Source organism: Kwoniella pini, chromosome 4, assembly GCF_000512605.2.
Source record: "Kwoniella pini CBS 10737 chromosome 4, complete sequence".
NCBI classification, from domain to species: domain Eukaryota; kingdom Fungi; phylum Basidiomycota; class Tremellomycetes; order Tremellales; family Cryptococcaceae; genus Kwoniella; species Kwoniella pini.
In genome coordinates, this window is record NC_091719.1 from 413,218 (window position 1) to 428,830 (window position 15,613).

A 15,613-nucleotide genomic window follows, 5' to 3' on the forward strand; every position below is an offset into this window, starting at 1 on the left:
CCAGTCGCGTGGCTCGGATCCATTCATGTCAACAAAAACAAAACAAACCGTGAATGATTTCTGCAGTTCAACTTATAAATGACGCAAAATCCTCTATAATTTGCAATTCCTTCCACCTCACGCTCGATCCACTCACTGTAAGCTATCTGTAACTCTCCAAGACGTGGTCTGCTACATCTACGGCAAAATCGCGAGATGGCACAAGTCATGATAGAGCCAATACACTTGAACGAGTAAGAGCTTTTCAACCTCTGTTATCAATCCTTAACAAGACTTATAGACATGCTTTGTGATTAGTCCGGACTCTTCAGCTGCTACTGCCTACTCGGCAGAACTGACTAGTATCAACGCTCAACTTCTTAATCATGGCTGGACAAAGAAGCCCCTTGATCTATCAGCACTAAGTACGAAGGGCCATAATGATGTGACAACTGTCTTGTTTGAGTTATTGGGGGCAAGCGTCGTAAGTCTGACTTGAACAATCTCATACATGCAACACAAGGGAATCATAATCCGCCGTTGATACTTTCACCTGATGATGATATTTCCTCTGTCCTGCTGTCGATACTAAATCACTGTATTACCTTAGACCAATGTAAATAACCTCGATTCAATGATGACCCGTCAAAGGACATTACAATACGAATACGAGCGTTTGCAGAAATCTCAGAATAACCTCAAAGCGACGAATCTGAGATTGCAGCAAGAGACTAACGGGTGGAAAGTTCGTTGCGATGATATTGAGAAGAGGTTATTGCTCGAGCAAAACAAGACAAAAGAGTTGAAGGAAGAGGTCGCAAGGGGAAGGAAAGCTCTTGAGGGGGTTAGGGTGGCTGCCACTGTGAGCCTACAGACATTCTATAACATTTCATCGTTGCAGGTCGCGGATGCTGAATGATCCTTCACTCTGGCCCAAATAGCATGACAATAAGAAGATACAGCTTAAGCTCGACAAAGCCCTCACGACGTTATCGAAGCAAAGTGAAAATCCACAACAAAAGTCTACCGGATTGGTATTGCTCAATCCAATTCCTGCTGGCAGAACACAACCGATAGCCGTGAGCTAGTGAAATTGCCGTAAAGGAAATCGATAGCTGACAAGTCATTCATCATCTTGTAGTCAACGTCTTCACCCTTACTTGAACAAACGCTTAAAGAACTAACCGAGATCAGGGAAAGTTTACAAGAAGAAACAGAAGCATTTAGGCATGTAGTAGTTTCGACCGGAAACGCACTGCGAGAAGCTTTAGCTGCTTCTCAAGGCAAAGAAGTATGTTCATTGCTCTAGTTCCCGAGCTGAATAGCGGCTGATTCCTGAGTATGTCAGGCGCCAGCTCGCCTGATGCAATCTCAATTCTTTACCTTGAATACATCATCTCTCCGTCAATCTCACCTCGCCCAAAGCGCATCATCCACTTCTCATCCATCAATGGCGAACACTCGACTACAATCGTTGGTAACTGAAATTCGAGCGAAGTTAGTGGAGAATGCGCCGCCTCCTTTGCCGGTCAGCGGAATGTACGTACCCACAGCTGAAGATATAGAGGAAGGCAAGAGGAAGGACAGAGAACAAGAGAAACTGCAAAGGGATTTGGAAGATACGATTAAGGATCTACAAGTAGAGCTTGTATGTGCCAGGAAGAAGGAGGAAGAAGCTAGTAAAGTAGTAGAGGAAATGGCTAGAAAAGAGCTGGAATCTGCGTGAGTTCGTTTGCAAGGTCTACCTTAGCATACTGACTGACGGGGAGCCGCACGTACAGTACTGCAAAGGGAGATATGGAAGGTATACTAGCCAAACAGAAAGACTTGATGGAGATCGAACGAAAAGCGATGAGGGATAATAGGGAAACATTAGACCGCGAGCGAAGGCAACTTGAAGTGAGCTATCTGAATCCTGGAGCCCTCCCCGAACTCCCGATAGCTGACGAGATTCTCCAGATCGAAAAGCAAACGTGGCTAGAAGAAAAACGCCAAGCTGATCTGGATGCGATGATGGCTTTTATACCTCCACCGAATGATCCGTCGAGTTCCGATCAAATCGCTGCTGAGACCGCCGCTGAAGATGAGCCATCAGAAGAGTACCTTCTACCCATGTCTCCCGGTCCTTCGACATATCATAAGCATCTTCCCTACTCATCATCACCACTATCATCGCCTGCGCAAGCGAAAATGCGAATGACTCCAAAGAATCATCATGCGGTTAAGAATAGGAGGAAGTCAATAAAGACTCCTTTAAGTAGGCTGGTACTTGAAAAGGCAGTCCGGTCTAAAGCTCAGGATAGCTTACCTCCAAAAGATAATATACTTGGTAATGAACGAGGAAGAAAGACGAATCTTTCAAATTCTTCGACCGGTCGACCGATGAGTCCATCACGGAAAGGAAAGGAAAAACATCTTGGACTTGGTATCCCGTCAAATGGGATGAAAAGCTCAATGACTGGAAAAGCCAGATCGAGTTCCGGAAGTTCGACTGCAAAATTGACTGGTAAAGCTACACCGTTGATGGGTTCGATTATGGCACCTTCCGCAGGTATAAGGAGTTCAGTCTCTGGTGCATTGAGCAGCAGTGTGAATAGGAAAGTGGATTTTAACCAAGCTGGTGGAATTGGACCAATGGCTGCTAGGAAATCTAAAGGAGTTTGGCGATGATTCATTCTGTAGTGGGTCTGACATGAAAGAGTATAGAAGATATGGAATATGCATGGACACTAGCTATCAAATACGGAATATGGGTATATGAAGTGCACTCTAGATACGATTGAATATCTATATTAATGGCCGAGGGCTGTCAGGTGGCTCAGACTTTTTCAACGTCAATGTCAAAAGGCATCGCTTTATTTGTGGTGTCCCAGTACTGAGCACTCTCCCGCAAACCGATCACTTGATCTTCAGTCAGACAGACAATTTCCCGAGGGTCGCAGGAGGAATAAAGTATACATGTTGAGCCAGTGGGACAACCCTCTTGAGGCTCGTCTAAATTATGTAACTTGTGATGAAGATCATTATCCTTACCTAATCTATGGTGGGTACTCTCAAGTTGATCGTTCAGATCTTTACTAAATTCCTTATATTGAGCATCGGTTAAAGAATGTTCGGTGGTGTCCGGTGCTTTACTGATACTGATTTTGTACGTTCGTTTTGAATCAGAATTGGAAATGGTTTCACCTGAAATATCATGGTAATGTACGATGATTAGCCTATTATTCCGATCTCACAAATTGCTCAAAAACAGACTCACCAGTGTGATAGGTCTTATAAGATAAAAAAAAAGTTCAGGCATACATGATTAGTTGTGAAGCACGATGATAATCACTTAACTCACCGGCCTGGAGGAAGAGCCGCCAGGTGCATTCTTGCTGGAAGAATCTCTGTAATTGAACATTATGTTGTTTCGTGAATTGGTGCGAGCTGGTATCGTTAAGATGAAAAAGGATGATGAAGATGTATATCAAGATCCTAACGCTAGCGGAGAATTTATGATTACCAACGCAAGGATTATTCCGACCGCACCAAGAAAAGTCGAGTCGAACTAGTTTTCAAAGTCAGATATTCGTATATACACCCTTCCTGATGTATGACGAGCTGAAGCACTTACTGTACAGATAAGCGGAAGGCGCCTTTACTGATCCCCGACGAAGGGTTTCTGTCCTTTCAGGTACAGCATATGAGGCCCGCTTTTCGCATACGTCAAACTTGTATGTCATTATGAATATTGAGGCCATGACGGATAGACAACACAGAAAGGATGCAAATCTGTCTTCTAATCAAAACAGGGGAAGAATGGAGGTTCAAGCTGTACTGGGCCGGCAACGAGACGGACACTGATACTATATCGATATACATTGACACTGATGTCTAGACGAGAACTGTACATACGTGTGTCGGAACAAGGGCCTCTACATCACATGTGTAATGGACATATCCATCAATTGGTGTCTGAGCCACTAATGTTTCGAGCGTAGTTTCGAAGATCATCCACTTGTTCTTCAGTCAGACAAGTGTATTGGGGAGACTCGTTCTTATCATCATCAGAAAGCTGTATTTTAGCCCATCCCTCAGGACAATCTGGACCCTTTCCAACAGACTCGTGTGACTGATAGTGCCCAATATCAAATTGCTTCCAAGCAAAATCATTAAACTTTTCAACAAATCGTCCTTTGAGAATATAACACGTGATTGTATCACCAGATCCCTTACTTAGACTAACCTTCGACTCTGCCTCTGAGTCGGGGTTCTGATTTGACACTTCGTGAGCAATAATCATCAGCCAGAAGCCTGGTTTTAGTATTTTCTCTCATGGCATACTCACAATTGTAAGATTCATCAACCTTGAAATTCATTAATACATTGTTAGTTTCAGAACCTTTGTCATTTGCCAAGATGCACAAGGTGCTCGTACCTACTATCCCACTGTATATACCTAGCTCTCTGAGAAGAGCACGATCATCCTCACTTGATGTTTGCTGATCAGTACTGCCAGGCTTGAAGATGGCGGAAGAATCAGCAAAGCACCCAATAAGAATATTGAAGTGGATATATGAGGGTTGTATAAATTAGGGATAATCCTTACCTGGCCTTGTGAGGAGAATTGCAATTGAGATTGATTATCGCCAGGTGGGGGTTTCCTGACAGATAGATTAGTACTGGGATAATTCTCTTGCCTGGACATGATATCGTCTTGTTAATCGGTTCCGACAGAATAGGAACTGAAATAGATAGGAATGATGATAAGAGAAAGATGATCAAAGAAATGATCGTGAATGGCGGCGTATTTATATTCATCATCACAAGGCGCGACCGTTTTGAACTGTCCTAAATCGAGTCGAAAATGAATTTGAAAGGATCAGAATTTGTTACATACATCCGTTCAGAGGTATGACGAAGAATGACATCTACTTGACATCGGAAAGGTCATTTCCTTTCACTGCACCATGAGAAGGCATTTTTCTTTTGTCAATCATTGAAGAGCCAAACCCCTTTCTCTCCTCTCCTCCTGATTCGTGAACCTTCGGCGAAAGTCTCCCTCTCAATAGCTCATAATTGCTGTGCAAGATACAGACGATTGAGAAGATAGCGAGAAGTTGTATATTGAGATTACGGTGCCACATTTGTATAATGACGACACTACCACGCGTGAGCACGGATCCGCTTATTGCTTTGCTCGGGTGTTATTGTCGGAGACGCGACAATTGGTTGACTTTGACTTTGATTTTACTTATTATCTCTTCTCCTTCCTTCTTACATTGACCAAGTTGCTTGCTAAACTATAAGAACAAACAAGATGCCGGAAGAAAAGAAAGAGTCAGTCATGCTGCCTTCGCTGTGATTTTCACTGCACCACAACAGCTCACAATGTAACAATATAGTTCACCTTCGACCTTCACTCCCATCCATCCGTTTGAAATGGATGCCCCCAAAACATGGTTAGTGAGAGGTGCTGTAGCCCAAACACACCTGATGATACATGATGGCTAATATCTTTCTTTCTTGTATCGCATAGGGGAGGAACAATCGGTGAGCAATAAAAACAATATACCTCGTCGCCGAAGAGGTTGAGCTAATTAGCAAGTTGAAACTAATGCATCAAAGGAATGATGAACTGGGACAAGTAAGCTTCTACTCGCGATCCCTCCCAGACATACAGCATTAGCTTATGATGTGTCATAGTGACAAGATCGTCTTCTCTAAAAGATCTTTACTTGAATTTCTCAAGTGAGTGGTCCTTTCGTCAGCTTATGAAAACCCATGGCAATGCACTGTCGAAGCTGATCATAACCATTTGCGTAGATCCGCTGGCGTTACCGTTAACCAAAACTTCAGCGAAATTCAAAAACTACCAAGTGCGTCTAGCTGCCAAAGCGTTTAGCTCGTTCGCGAAGATAGCTGATTATTAACCTTAGAATACGCTACTTTCGGTACTTTCAGTCAAGCTGCAACTGATGCTGCTGTTGCGGATCTCGTTGAGGTGAGTCACCATGACTACGGTCATACATGACCACTTGTTGTGTATTGTCTGCCGAATCGCCCCGAAGTCAGATTTGTTGCTAAGTGTTGCCTCGCCCTAATCCCCACCCTTAGGCAGAAATAGGAGATCCAACAACCGATTCATCTTCACTTCCTCATAATCGAACTACCGTTCCTCGACCTTCCCGCAAAGTCAGAGACCCACCTGGAGGTAAACAATCTATTCAACTCTTTGGTGAAGAATACGAGGAAGAAGATGCTCTTTCACTCGCACCTCCTAGAGATGGTGGTAATGGTGTTGATGTTGAAGTTGAAAGATTAGAACGAATGAGAGTACATGCTGAACCTGTTGTTGATAATGGTGCTCATATTGAAGATGATAATAACAAGTCGGAAAGAGTATCGAACCCTGCTCATGATTTTAGACCTACTAGAAAAGTAAGAGAAGGTCCAGGAGGCGCTTCATCAATGGGTGCTGCCTGTAAGTATCCCTCATTCTCATCCCTACCATTCATCGGTGAATTCCCTCGTGATCTACCTTGCTAATATGACGTTTCAGTATTCGGTGGATATGAAGATGAGACTGAAGCTGATCGAGCGACATCTCGAGCACAAGCATCTCAAGGTGGAAAGAGACAAGCTCCTCAAGTAAGTATCGGATTCAATGCTTCTGAGATCATTTGAACCGACGGAACGGGATAAGTAGCTGACGAACACTTTGGGTGCATAGACTTCTAGAAATCTTTGGTAAATCAATTTCTTGGAAAGTACTTCACTCGGATGGTTTACAGGATATACCGGGTTTAAGAATAATCTATAAACTTTAAATGCATATAAAACGTATAAAACGCGTCAGATTCTAATTAAAATTAAAATGAACACTTCATCCGCTTCAAAATCATTCCGTAAAATATGCATGAAAGCATTTCTTCTGTCTAAAACGTTCCCCATCTTTCTACTTAGGAGGATCGAAATCTAACTACCCCTTTCCCTGAAAGCCAAATTCATTTATGACGATGAGCTTATTTATTCTTCACCGGAATAAGCATCTGCGTTTTGAATTATAGCGTGAACCCATTTGATGATTTGGAAATAACCCTCAATAGCGAATTTTTCATCAACAGTGTGCTAAATGAGTGTTTCATTTAATCAGTAAATAATCGAAAAATACTAATCTTTCAAAAACTTACAGCGGCGAATCCTGAGCTAGCTGATGAGCCCATAAATCTATAAATGTTCTTAGTAAGATTATAGTACATCTTGCAATCTGTATTTCCACTAATATTTATGATAAGACAAGAGATTATTAATCAAGCAAGAGCTCAATAGATACTTTAATTGTGTAATTTACAAACTCACGTTGAAGCAAAAGGAGTAACTATTCTTTCTTCACCATTTGGTCCAGGTATAACAGCTCTATATGATGATAATCACATTAATCAGAATTTACTTACTTTGAATTGACTATTTGAAAAAAGTTGAAATTATTAAAAACTAACTTTACAGTTCCAGCGAAAAGATCCCAAACTCCACCATGTGCAGGAGTTCTAGGAGCAGGTTCAAGTGATAAACCCATAATATCAATTGATAAATATTTTCCACCTAATTCTTCTTTTTCTTTATTTTCAAATCCAAAATAATTTAAATTATTTTCTTTTGCAATTTTATTAGCAAGTTTATTAATATGATTTTTTGTAGAATTAATTGATTCTGTAAAATCAATTCTGAAATTTACTAAAGTATTTACTTGTTCAGGTAAACTATTAACTTTTGAACCTCCATTAATTACATCAACTGCAGTTGTTGTTCCAACTAAAGCTTTACGTGAAAGTGATTCTTGTGATATTATATTAGCTAATTCTGGATAAGAATTTGGACCTTCTGATGAAAGTAATTTAGAATATTTTTTAGGGAGATCTGGTGAGTGAGCAAAAGCGCATTGCAAAGAAGTCAAGAATGGGGAAGCTGGAGTAAGCTGGAATTATCTTGTCAGCTTTGAGACTGCTCTAGAGGTGGCAATTAGTATGACTCACTTTAGTGGGGAATGGATTATTTTCTAAAGCTAAAACAACTTCAGAAGTGATCCCGATTCCACTATGTTTAGGAGGAACAGAGGAGTGCTGTATGACAATTATTTAGCATAGCATCTCGATTGAAAGTCTGTTTTCGAATTACTCACACCACCAGCAGTACCGACAGAGATCTGCAGAGAGCAATATGGTATCATGAGCTTGTGATATTGACGTCTTATCAGGAAGTGTTTGACTCACGATAATGTCCATGTAACCTTTCTCGCCCATCCCAGGGATAGCGAAGGGAGCACCGTAGAACTGGACAAGTCACCGTTAGCATCTTCCTTCAAGCTATACTACTATGCGAGTGGAAAGGTAGACCATCATGAAAAGAGGGAATGTTCGAGACATGACGACTTACATCATCAACAGTACCACTTCCCTCATCAATGACCATCAATAGACCATCTTTACCGTATCTCTTCTCGAGGAAAGGAGCAATATGACCTTGACCTCTTCTAGCGAAAACTTCCTCTTCATCGTTTCCGTGAGAGAGAATGATAGTTCTTCGTGGTTTGAACCCATTTTCAAGAAGGTTAGTGATTGACTCCCCTACATTTTTCGATAGTATGACCGGACATCAGCTCATTTCTCATTTATGGATAGAAGACGAGGTGTATCTCACATTGAGCAACAAGTAAAGGCTTATCGTCACCCGCACCTCTACCCCAGATATACGTTCCGTCGTTATAGCCCGAGAAAGGAGGATGAGTCCACCTATCGTATGTGTCTTTTGGTGCAGGGACAACATCATAGTGTGCCATACTGCAAGGATGAGCGATTAGCAATATCAAACCGGTTTTGAATGGTTTGAATACTTACAGAAGTAATGGTTTAAGAGAAGGATCCGATCCTTCAAATGTCGCCAAAATACCAAGAGCTATATCGCTTGTTAATTTATGTATACATTTAATTGAAGATTTTTCGCAGAATTTCGCAGATCGATGACTTACTATTGATATATTCAATCTTGGCTGTTTCATGACTGGATATTCCAATATCAATGATGAGTTTAGCCTGATATTTTGTGCACAAAATACGACTCACGCTAATGGAAAAGTGTCTTTTAACCAATTTTGGAAATCGAAGAAAGGTTCCCATCTAGGATCTTCATTAGGTTCACCATTATCATCAAAAGATTGAGTTGGGATTTGCTGAATTATTTTATAGTATATCAGCGAGGTTATGAACAAGGAAAGAAAGGGGATATGGAATGAAATATTCAATATATATTAAAAGAGGAAAGGATAACATACAACTGCTTTAGAATAAGTAGCAACAAGTTTTTTCTTTTCTTCTTCAGTTAAATTCCAAGTTGAATTTGGAAATAAAGGTTTAGGTTGTTTAGGACATTTTGACCAATCTTGTAAATCTTCAAAATCAAATTTATTTAACCAATTTTCGGTTTCTTCAAATGATATTAAATCATTATCATTTTTATTTAATGGATTAATTGATTTTAAAGATGGACCAAAATTTACTAAGGTTGCTAAAATAAATAAAATACCTAAAAAGATTTTAGGTTTATTAGATGATTTTTTATGAATTTTATATGATCCTATAGAAGGAAGAGGAAGTGAAGTGGATGTTGATTTTTCCGACATATTGCTTTGCGATTATTATTGCCTCGATGGTATGAAAGAAACAAAGAAGAAAAAGGGGAATTAATATGAAGAAGAAACCTTTTATCTCACATGTGTATCTCAAGTTAGTATCCCTCATAATCCATCATCAATATAATTCAGGATAACATGTACGGATTTGACCGATAACGCCATGAGAGACACTGAATGCGGTCATCACCGTAAACCAAAAGATAACAACACTCCGGGTTCATCAATCCCGGTCATTCACCTGAGTAAATGTATATATATATATATATTCATAATCTTTTCAAGTATCAAAATAAGGTATAAAATTGTTTCTAACAATGTGAGTATACTGCTCGGGAATCAATGTTCTATATTTGGGTATTCAAGATGTGAATTTGTTTGCTAATCGAGTGACATACTCAAACAGGTCTCACATCGGCGAGAATGGCTTCGGGAAAGTACGACCGAGAAGGAACAAATGCCAAGCCGTCTACTCTGTGGGTCCTTGCCAGACAGGTTGAGCTTCTGGATCATTGTTGGGGGGTTGCATTGTCCTATCAAGATTGGCAAATAGTCAGACCACTTATCACCGATATGGACCATCGCCTAATGAGAGATGAATTCTACGCGGTCACGAAATGGGCGCATGCAGAAGAAACGGGGGATGTGTATTGTAGAGGGGTGAAATGTGTTAAGATTAAGGTAGATGGCTACTCACGAAGGGGGTTCGAACATTTGAAGGAAATTCAAAGCGATATAAGCCAATCCTACAAATCCAACTACGGAACCGCAAATATAGAGGATGGTGTAATAGCTATCATTAAGAAGTCAGCTATGTCTGAATCACTGAGAACGTATAAATCGACTGACCTGAGCATAAGAACACCGAGAAGGAGATAGACTGTTTGAGAAGGTCGAGTTAGTCAATTGAACAGTGCAATACACCTCACTAATTAGGGCATTAAATGAACTCACAAACACCTCGACCAATAAATGAATGCATAAAACTTGCATATTTGTGAATTAATGCTTTATGTTCCTCGGTAGGTGTTCGTATCTCAAGGAAGATTATGATTGCTCCGATGCTAAACTCGTGACATCAGCTCAGTTTAAATTGTGATGCAGAACTCGAACTGAATGAAACATGTGATGCTACTGGCGTGAGACTCGGTATTAATGGCAGAGATAGAAATACTCACAGGACCTCGTAAATACCGATGATTATACTTGAGAAAGAATGGTGAATAAGTGATCCTACTCCTCCAGCTACTGCAAAACCCCCTACCACACTATTTTAACAGTAAGCAAGCTGAAATCAAAGAAGTACCGCATCGAAAGGATAACAAGGCGACTCCTTGAGCGACATCCGGGTGCAGACTCACATGTTGACGATTCTGGATCGTGAAGAATGTCAGTCAGAGGTTTCCAACGAATCTAGGATCCGACTCACCGAAACAACTCTGCAGGATTCTGTGTGAAACGTTCCATATTATCGTAGTTATGAGAGAGCTGATCCTTGTAGGTACCGATAGGTTAAACCAATTCCTGGAAGTGATTCTGCAATGCGACAGATATGTGATAGATTGTGAAAGCAATTTGGATCGATCAAGTAAATGATATATTGTTATAGTATCATTCAACTTTGTAATTAATCGGAATGTAGCTGTGCTTTGTGCTTTTATCTTTCATGTCATTTACTGCGTTTAGTATGAGTAATGGTGCCTTACCGAATCCGTCCACGTCACAACACTATAGTATGCCGGAAGCGGAATCATTGCCGCGTGTTTCAACAGATGACCCGTGCAGGTGGCTCTCACGTGGAATATGAACTTCGGAGATCTTGATCAGTCCGCTCAATAGTTGCACTACGTCAGTCATTCAACCGAGCATCAAAGTTGGGTTTAACTGCAACTTCCTATATTTTCGCTCTTTTCCACATATCAACCGACAATTGAATATACAAAACAGACTGTCTTCACCAGCTTTTATAACCACTTCTTGAATTTTTGCAACTGCATACTGCACAACAAAGCCTTCCCGACCGTTATAAATTCGAATATACACAATGTCGAGACATAGGTTTGTACGAAATCTCGATCTCGATGGTAAGCTTCTTTTAATCTCCCTTTGTATCCTGCTCTACTAATACATCTATATCATGTAGATGAGATGAATGAAGAAGAGGAAGAGGGCTACTCACAAGAGGAACAAGGTGAGCTGTTTATTCTCAAAGGTTCTCGGGAATGATAGCTCACGAAATTGCCCTATAATAGCTCAAATGGCATCGGCTATGCCAGTCGCACGAAACGCTTTGAAAGATCTGAAACCGCCAATAACGGACGATGCAATTGCTGATTCATTATGGCATTATTGGTTTGACGTTGAAAAGGCTGTAGCTTGGTTGAAGCAGGATCACGAGAAAAAAGGTGTGTGACTTCGCCTTCTTCCAATCACTTTACTTTTTACTTTTTACTTTGCTATCTTACTTCATCCCTTCCATGTTCTCTCCTCCGCGTGTGGTACATCTCAAGCCTTGTTACCATCAAGTAATAAGGAAGTCGGCTGAGCTTCGTCCGAATCAGGCGAAGCTCCCCCTCCTTCACTTCAACCAACACCGAAAGAACATCCTCGTCGCCGGCCAAAAAATCTATTCTCCTCAATCCCTTCATCATCACCTAGCAATTCCCCTCAACCACCTCTTACAGCGTTACAACGACTATCTTTGGCTAGGAAAGGTTCTGCTTCTGCCTCATCTTCGCCGTCACCTGCCCCTGCGACTTCCTCGCCGGCCCCGGTATCAGAAAATGATTCAAAGCCCCTGTCCAAACTTGCTTTACTCGCGCAAAAGCGTAAAGAAGCAGCTGCTCAAGCTGCTGGATTATCGACACCTTCAAAAGCGACAAGTCTCGGGGCTCCGTCGCCAAGTGGGTCACAAAGTCCCGTATCAGCATCGGATGCTGGTTCAAAACCATTATCGAAACTTGCGCAGAAGATGGCAGCTGCCCGAGCGGCGAGGGAGGAAGCTTCAGCAAGACTTACATCCTCGGAGTCGTTAGACAGCCCAGTAGAAGTTGATCAGGGGACAAATGAGGCGACTCCAGATGCAACGCCAGATATTTTCTCTATTATCCCTCCACCCTTGAAACCGAAACCTACCTTATCTCCCTCAACATTTTTCTCCATTCTCACTACAACGAAAAATCATGGTGAACGACAAAACGAAGTAGAGATTACAAATTTACACGTTCCCCTCGCCACGGATATTGCGTCTTTGACGAAGCGATTCGAAACAGCATTTGCGGAAAGTCCAGATGAGATTGTTCTTCGTAAAAGACAAGGAAGAGCTGGTACAGCAGATTTAGATACCGCAGTGAAGAAACAAGCTAAAGGAAGTGGGAAGAAACCAAAATAGCGAAAATACAGGCTTGAGATGCTACCATGATATCGCATATTTCTCAACGTCATTTTTTCAATTGCCCTTTTTTGACACGCATTGTTTGAGCTGTATCTAATGTTTGATTGATGGAACCTCATCGCTGATATGTAATCATTGACCAATGTTATTCATGTAGCTGCTAAAGCAAAAGCTGCGGTCCAGAAATCAGCTTCATTACCAGGGAAGCCTCGACAAACTACGGGTACAACACCTAAATCCAAGTTACAACCTAAAACTCAACCTAACTCTCCTGTCACGTCCACTAGCAGAGGAGGTTCGTCAGGTACAACCACACCTACGAATAATGGGAAAGGTAGTGGTAGTAAAAGCCCCTTAACTGGTTTACAATCTGACATAGCTGGATTGCATTTAGAGCAAGAACTTGATGAAGTTGAATTACAACGTGAGAAAGACAAATATAAAGAAAAAGTTGCATTATCTATGAAAACTGAAGAATTGATTGCGAAAGTACGTAAAGACGAAGAAGAGAGTGGGAAGAAAAATATTAGTTTGATCGTTGTTGGTGAGTCTTGTTCATTTTCACACTTTTTTGACCCAAAGATCATCGTGGATTGATTGGCTCACGAGTATCGATGCAAACTTAGGTCATGTGGATGCTGGAAAATCTACTTTGATGGGAAGATTGTTATATGACATAGGAGAATTAAGCGAAAAGGAAAAAACAGCAAACGAACGAGGAAGTAAGAAAGTTGGAAAAGGTAGTTTTGCTTTTGCTTGGGGATTAGATGCTTTAGGAGATGAACGTGATCGGTAAGTCAAGACTGACGAGCACACAACGAAGACTTATGCTCATGTCGTATTTACCGAAAATTAGAGGTGTAACGATAGATATAGCTACAACGCATTTCACTACTCCCCATAGGAATTACACATTACTTGATGCACCAGGTCATAGAGATTTTATACCTGCAATGATTTCTGGTGCGGCTCAAGCCGATGTAGCTCTTATGGTGGTTGATGGATCACCTGGAGAATTCGAAGCTGGTTTCGAACGGGGTGGTCAGACTAGAGAACATGCTTGGTTGGTTAGGAGTTTGGGTGTAAAGGAGATCATTGTTGGGATAAATAAGATGGATGTGGTACGTTTCATCACTGGAATCACTTGCCTGTTCTCAACTACCCATTTGGTTCTTTGACTCACATTATTATCTGCAGGTGTCATGGTCTCAAGATCGATATGATGACATTGTGGAAGCTTTAAAACCTTTCCTTGTTTCTGCTGGATTCAGCGCGGCGAAAACTACTTTTATGCCTCTAGCAGCTATGGAAGGTATAAATATAATATCAAACGAATGTGAAGAATTAAAACAATGGTATACTGGTCCAACGCTTATAACGGCTTTAGGTCGGTGTTTCAGCTTTCATTCACTCTGTCAATAACGGATCAATCTGACTGTTTTGCATGATTATTAGATAAAGTAGAAGTACCAACTAGACCATATGAAAGTCCTCTGCGTATACCAGTATCAAATGTGTTTAAAGGTCAAACTGCAATTGCTAGTGGTGTAGCAGTATCAGGTAGATTATGTAGTGGTGTTGTTCAAGTTGGAGATAGATTAAGAGCTGTACCAGGAGATGAAATTGCAACTGTACGAAGTAAGGGAGATTTTTTTTCTTTTTGCCAAAAAAGATTAAATTAATAATGCTAATTTTATCATATTTTTTGGGATAGCAATTGAAGTTGATGAAGATTCTTCACCATATGCTGTATCAGGTCAAAATGTTACATTATATTTATCTGGAATTGATTCAATTAATTTATCAATTGGTACAATTTTATGTCCATTAAATTTACCTATTCCATTAATTTCAAAATTTAAATCACAAATTTTAATATTTGATTCATTAAATTTTCAACCAATTATAATTGGAAATACAATTGAATTATTTAATAATTCATTAAATTTACCTTCAACAATTTCAAATTTAATTAATATTTTAGATAATAAAAATCCAAATATAATAATTAAAAAAAATCCAAGAGTTTTAAAAAAAGGAATGTTAGCTACAATTGAATTAACTTTAAGAAATCTAAATCAAAAAATTCCATTAGAAACTATTAATGAAAATAAAGAAATGGGTAGAATCTTATTAAGAAGAAATGGTGAAACTATTGCTGCTGGTAAATCTTTCAGAAAAAAAGACTGAAATCTATATACCTTTAATTTTTTTTAAATTGTATAAGCTAATAATGATATTTTTTATCTTTTATAGGTGTTGTCACTGAGTTACTATGATCGTTTATGATTATACAAAAGTAAATCTCGATGGAAAGTCCATAATTAACGAAAACAAGAACCATATATTCTATAATTGGAATCAATGCATATATTCGTCTCCTATTGTGTTTGCAATCATGGTATACGAATGTCTAACAAGTAATTGAAGTCAATCGCTTTCATCTCAAGGCTTTTGACACTTCACACATGTTAATTTCACGAATCACACTTGAGCTTATTTCTTTACCATTTCGTTTCTACCTAAGCTACAGATGATAATATATACCTAGTCCGATTTCTATCTTCCAT

At 40.1% G+C, this 15,613-nt stretch overlaps 7 protein-coding genes across 7 annotated transcripts; 3 read left to right on the forward strand and 4 right to left on the reverse strand.

Annotated features, from left to right (window-relative positions):
- Positions 1 to 195: 195 nt before the first annotated feature.
- On the forward strand, positions 196 to 2,649 carry I206_103166 (uncharacterized protein; the record flags this gene model as incomplete). Its single annotated transcript, XM_070202689.1, has 8 exons — positions 196 to 233; positions 298 to 463; positions 590 to 841; positions 921 to 1,058; positions 1,121 to 1,270; positions 1,328 to 1,701; positions 1,761 to 1,878; positions 1,939 to 2,649. 8 exons carry the CDS (start codon positions 196 to 198, stop codon positions 2,647 to 2,649), a joined length of 1,947 nt encoding a protein of 648 aa, XP_070058790.1.
- Positions 2,650 to 2,797: 148 nt separating this feature from the next.
- I206_103167 (uncharacterized protein) lies at positions 2,798 to 3,382 on the reverse strand (the record flags this gene model as incomplete). The annotated part of the gene is made up of 3 exons (XM_019153595.1): positions 2,798 to 3,165; positions 3,239 to 3,251; positions 3,323 to 3,382. 3 exons carry the CDS (start codon positions 3,380 to 3,382, stop codon positions 2,798 to 2,800), a joined length of 441 nt encoding a protein of 146 aa, XP_019013756.1.
- A 543-nt stretch (positions 3,383 to 3,925) lies between these two features.
- I206_103168 (uncharacterized protein) lies at positions 3,926 to 4,669 on the reverse strand (the record flags this gene model as incomplete). The annotated part of the gene is made up of 4 exons (XM_019153594.1): positions 3,926 to 4,093; positions 4,208 to 4,245; positions 4,310 to 4,481; positions 4,571 to 4,669. The coding sequence occupies 4 exons, from the start codon at positions 4,667 to 4,669 to the stop codon at positions 3,926 to 3,928; spliced, it is 477 nt and encodes a 158-aa protein (XP_019013755.1).
- Positions 4,670 to 5,281: 612 nt separating this feature from the next.
- I206_103169 (uncharacterized protein) lies at positions 5,282 to 6,715 on the forward strand (the record flags this gene model as incomplete). The annotated part of the gene is made up of 10 exons (XM_019153593.1): positions 5,282 to 5,301; positions 5,367 to 5,423; positions 5,501 to 5,514; positions 5,590 to 5,608; positions 5,668 to 5,712; positions 5,788 to 5,840; positions 5,901 to 5,965; positions 6,079 to 6,445; positions 6,524 to 6,612; positions 6,695 to 6,715. 10 exons carry the CDS (start codon positions 5,282 to 5,284, stop codon positions 6,713 to 6,715), a joined length of 750 nt encoding a protein of 249 aa, XP_019013754.1.
- A 275-nt stretch (positions 6,716 to 6,990) lies between these two features.
- I206_103170 (uncharacterized protein) lies at positions 6,991 to 9,640 on the reverse strand (the record flags this gene model as incomplete). The annotated part of the gene is made up of 13 exons (XM_019153592.1): positions 6,991 to 7,092; positions 7,155 to 7,242; positions 7,324 to 7,380; positions 7,464 to 7,939; positions 7,998 to 8,084; positions 8,144 to 8,167; positions 8,235 to 8,294; positions 8,398 to 8,588; positions 8,662 to 8,801; positions 8,859 to 8,916; positions 8,990 to 9,021; positions 9,084 to 9,190; positions 9,293 to 9,640. 13 exons carry the CDS (start codon positions 9,638 to 9,640, stop codon positions 6,991 to 6,993), a joined length of 1,770 nt encoding a protein of 589 aa, XP_019013753.1.
- A 478-nt stretch (positions 9,641 to 10,118) lies between these two features.
- On the reverse strand, positions 10,119 to 11,116 carry I206_103171 (uncharacterized protein; the record flags this gene model as incomplete). The annotated part of the gene is made up of 7 exons (XM_019153591.1): positions 10,119 to 10,182; positions 10,347 to 10,442; positions 10,499 to 10,529; positions 10,604 to 10,713; positions 10,828 to 10,917; positions 11,011 to 11,022; positions 11,079 to 11,116. The coding sequence occupies 7 exons, from the start codon at positions 11,114 to 11,116 to the stop codon at positions 10,119 to 10,121; spliced, it is 441 nt and encodes a 146-aa protein (XP_019013752.1).
- A 577-nt stretch (positions 11,117 to 11,693) lies between these two features.
- On the forward strand, positions 11,694 to 15,322 carry I206_103172 (uncharacterized protein; the record flags this gene model as incomplete). Its single annotated transcript, XM_019153590.2, has 11 exons — positions 11,694 to 11,733; positions 11,793 to 11,840; positions 11,902 to 12,054; positions 12,211 to 13,020; positions 13,201 to 13,587; positions 13,670 to 13,835; positions 13,900 to 14,164; positions 14,241 to 14,430; positions 14,499 to 14,681; positions 14,758 to 15,207; positions 15,300 to 15,322. 11 exons carry the CDS (start codon positions 11,694 to 11,696, stop codon positions 15,320 to 15,322), a joined length of 2,715 nt encoding a protein of 904 aa, XP_019013751.2.
- Between the last annotated feature and the right edge of the window lie 291 nt (positions 15,323 to 15,613).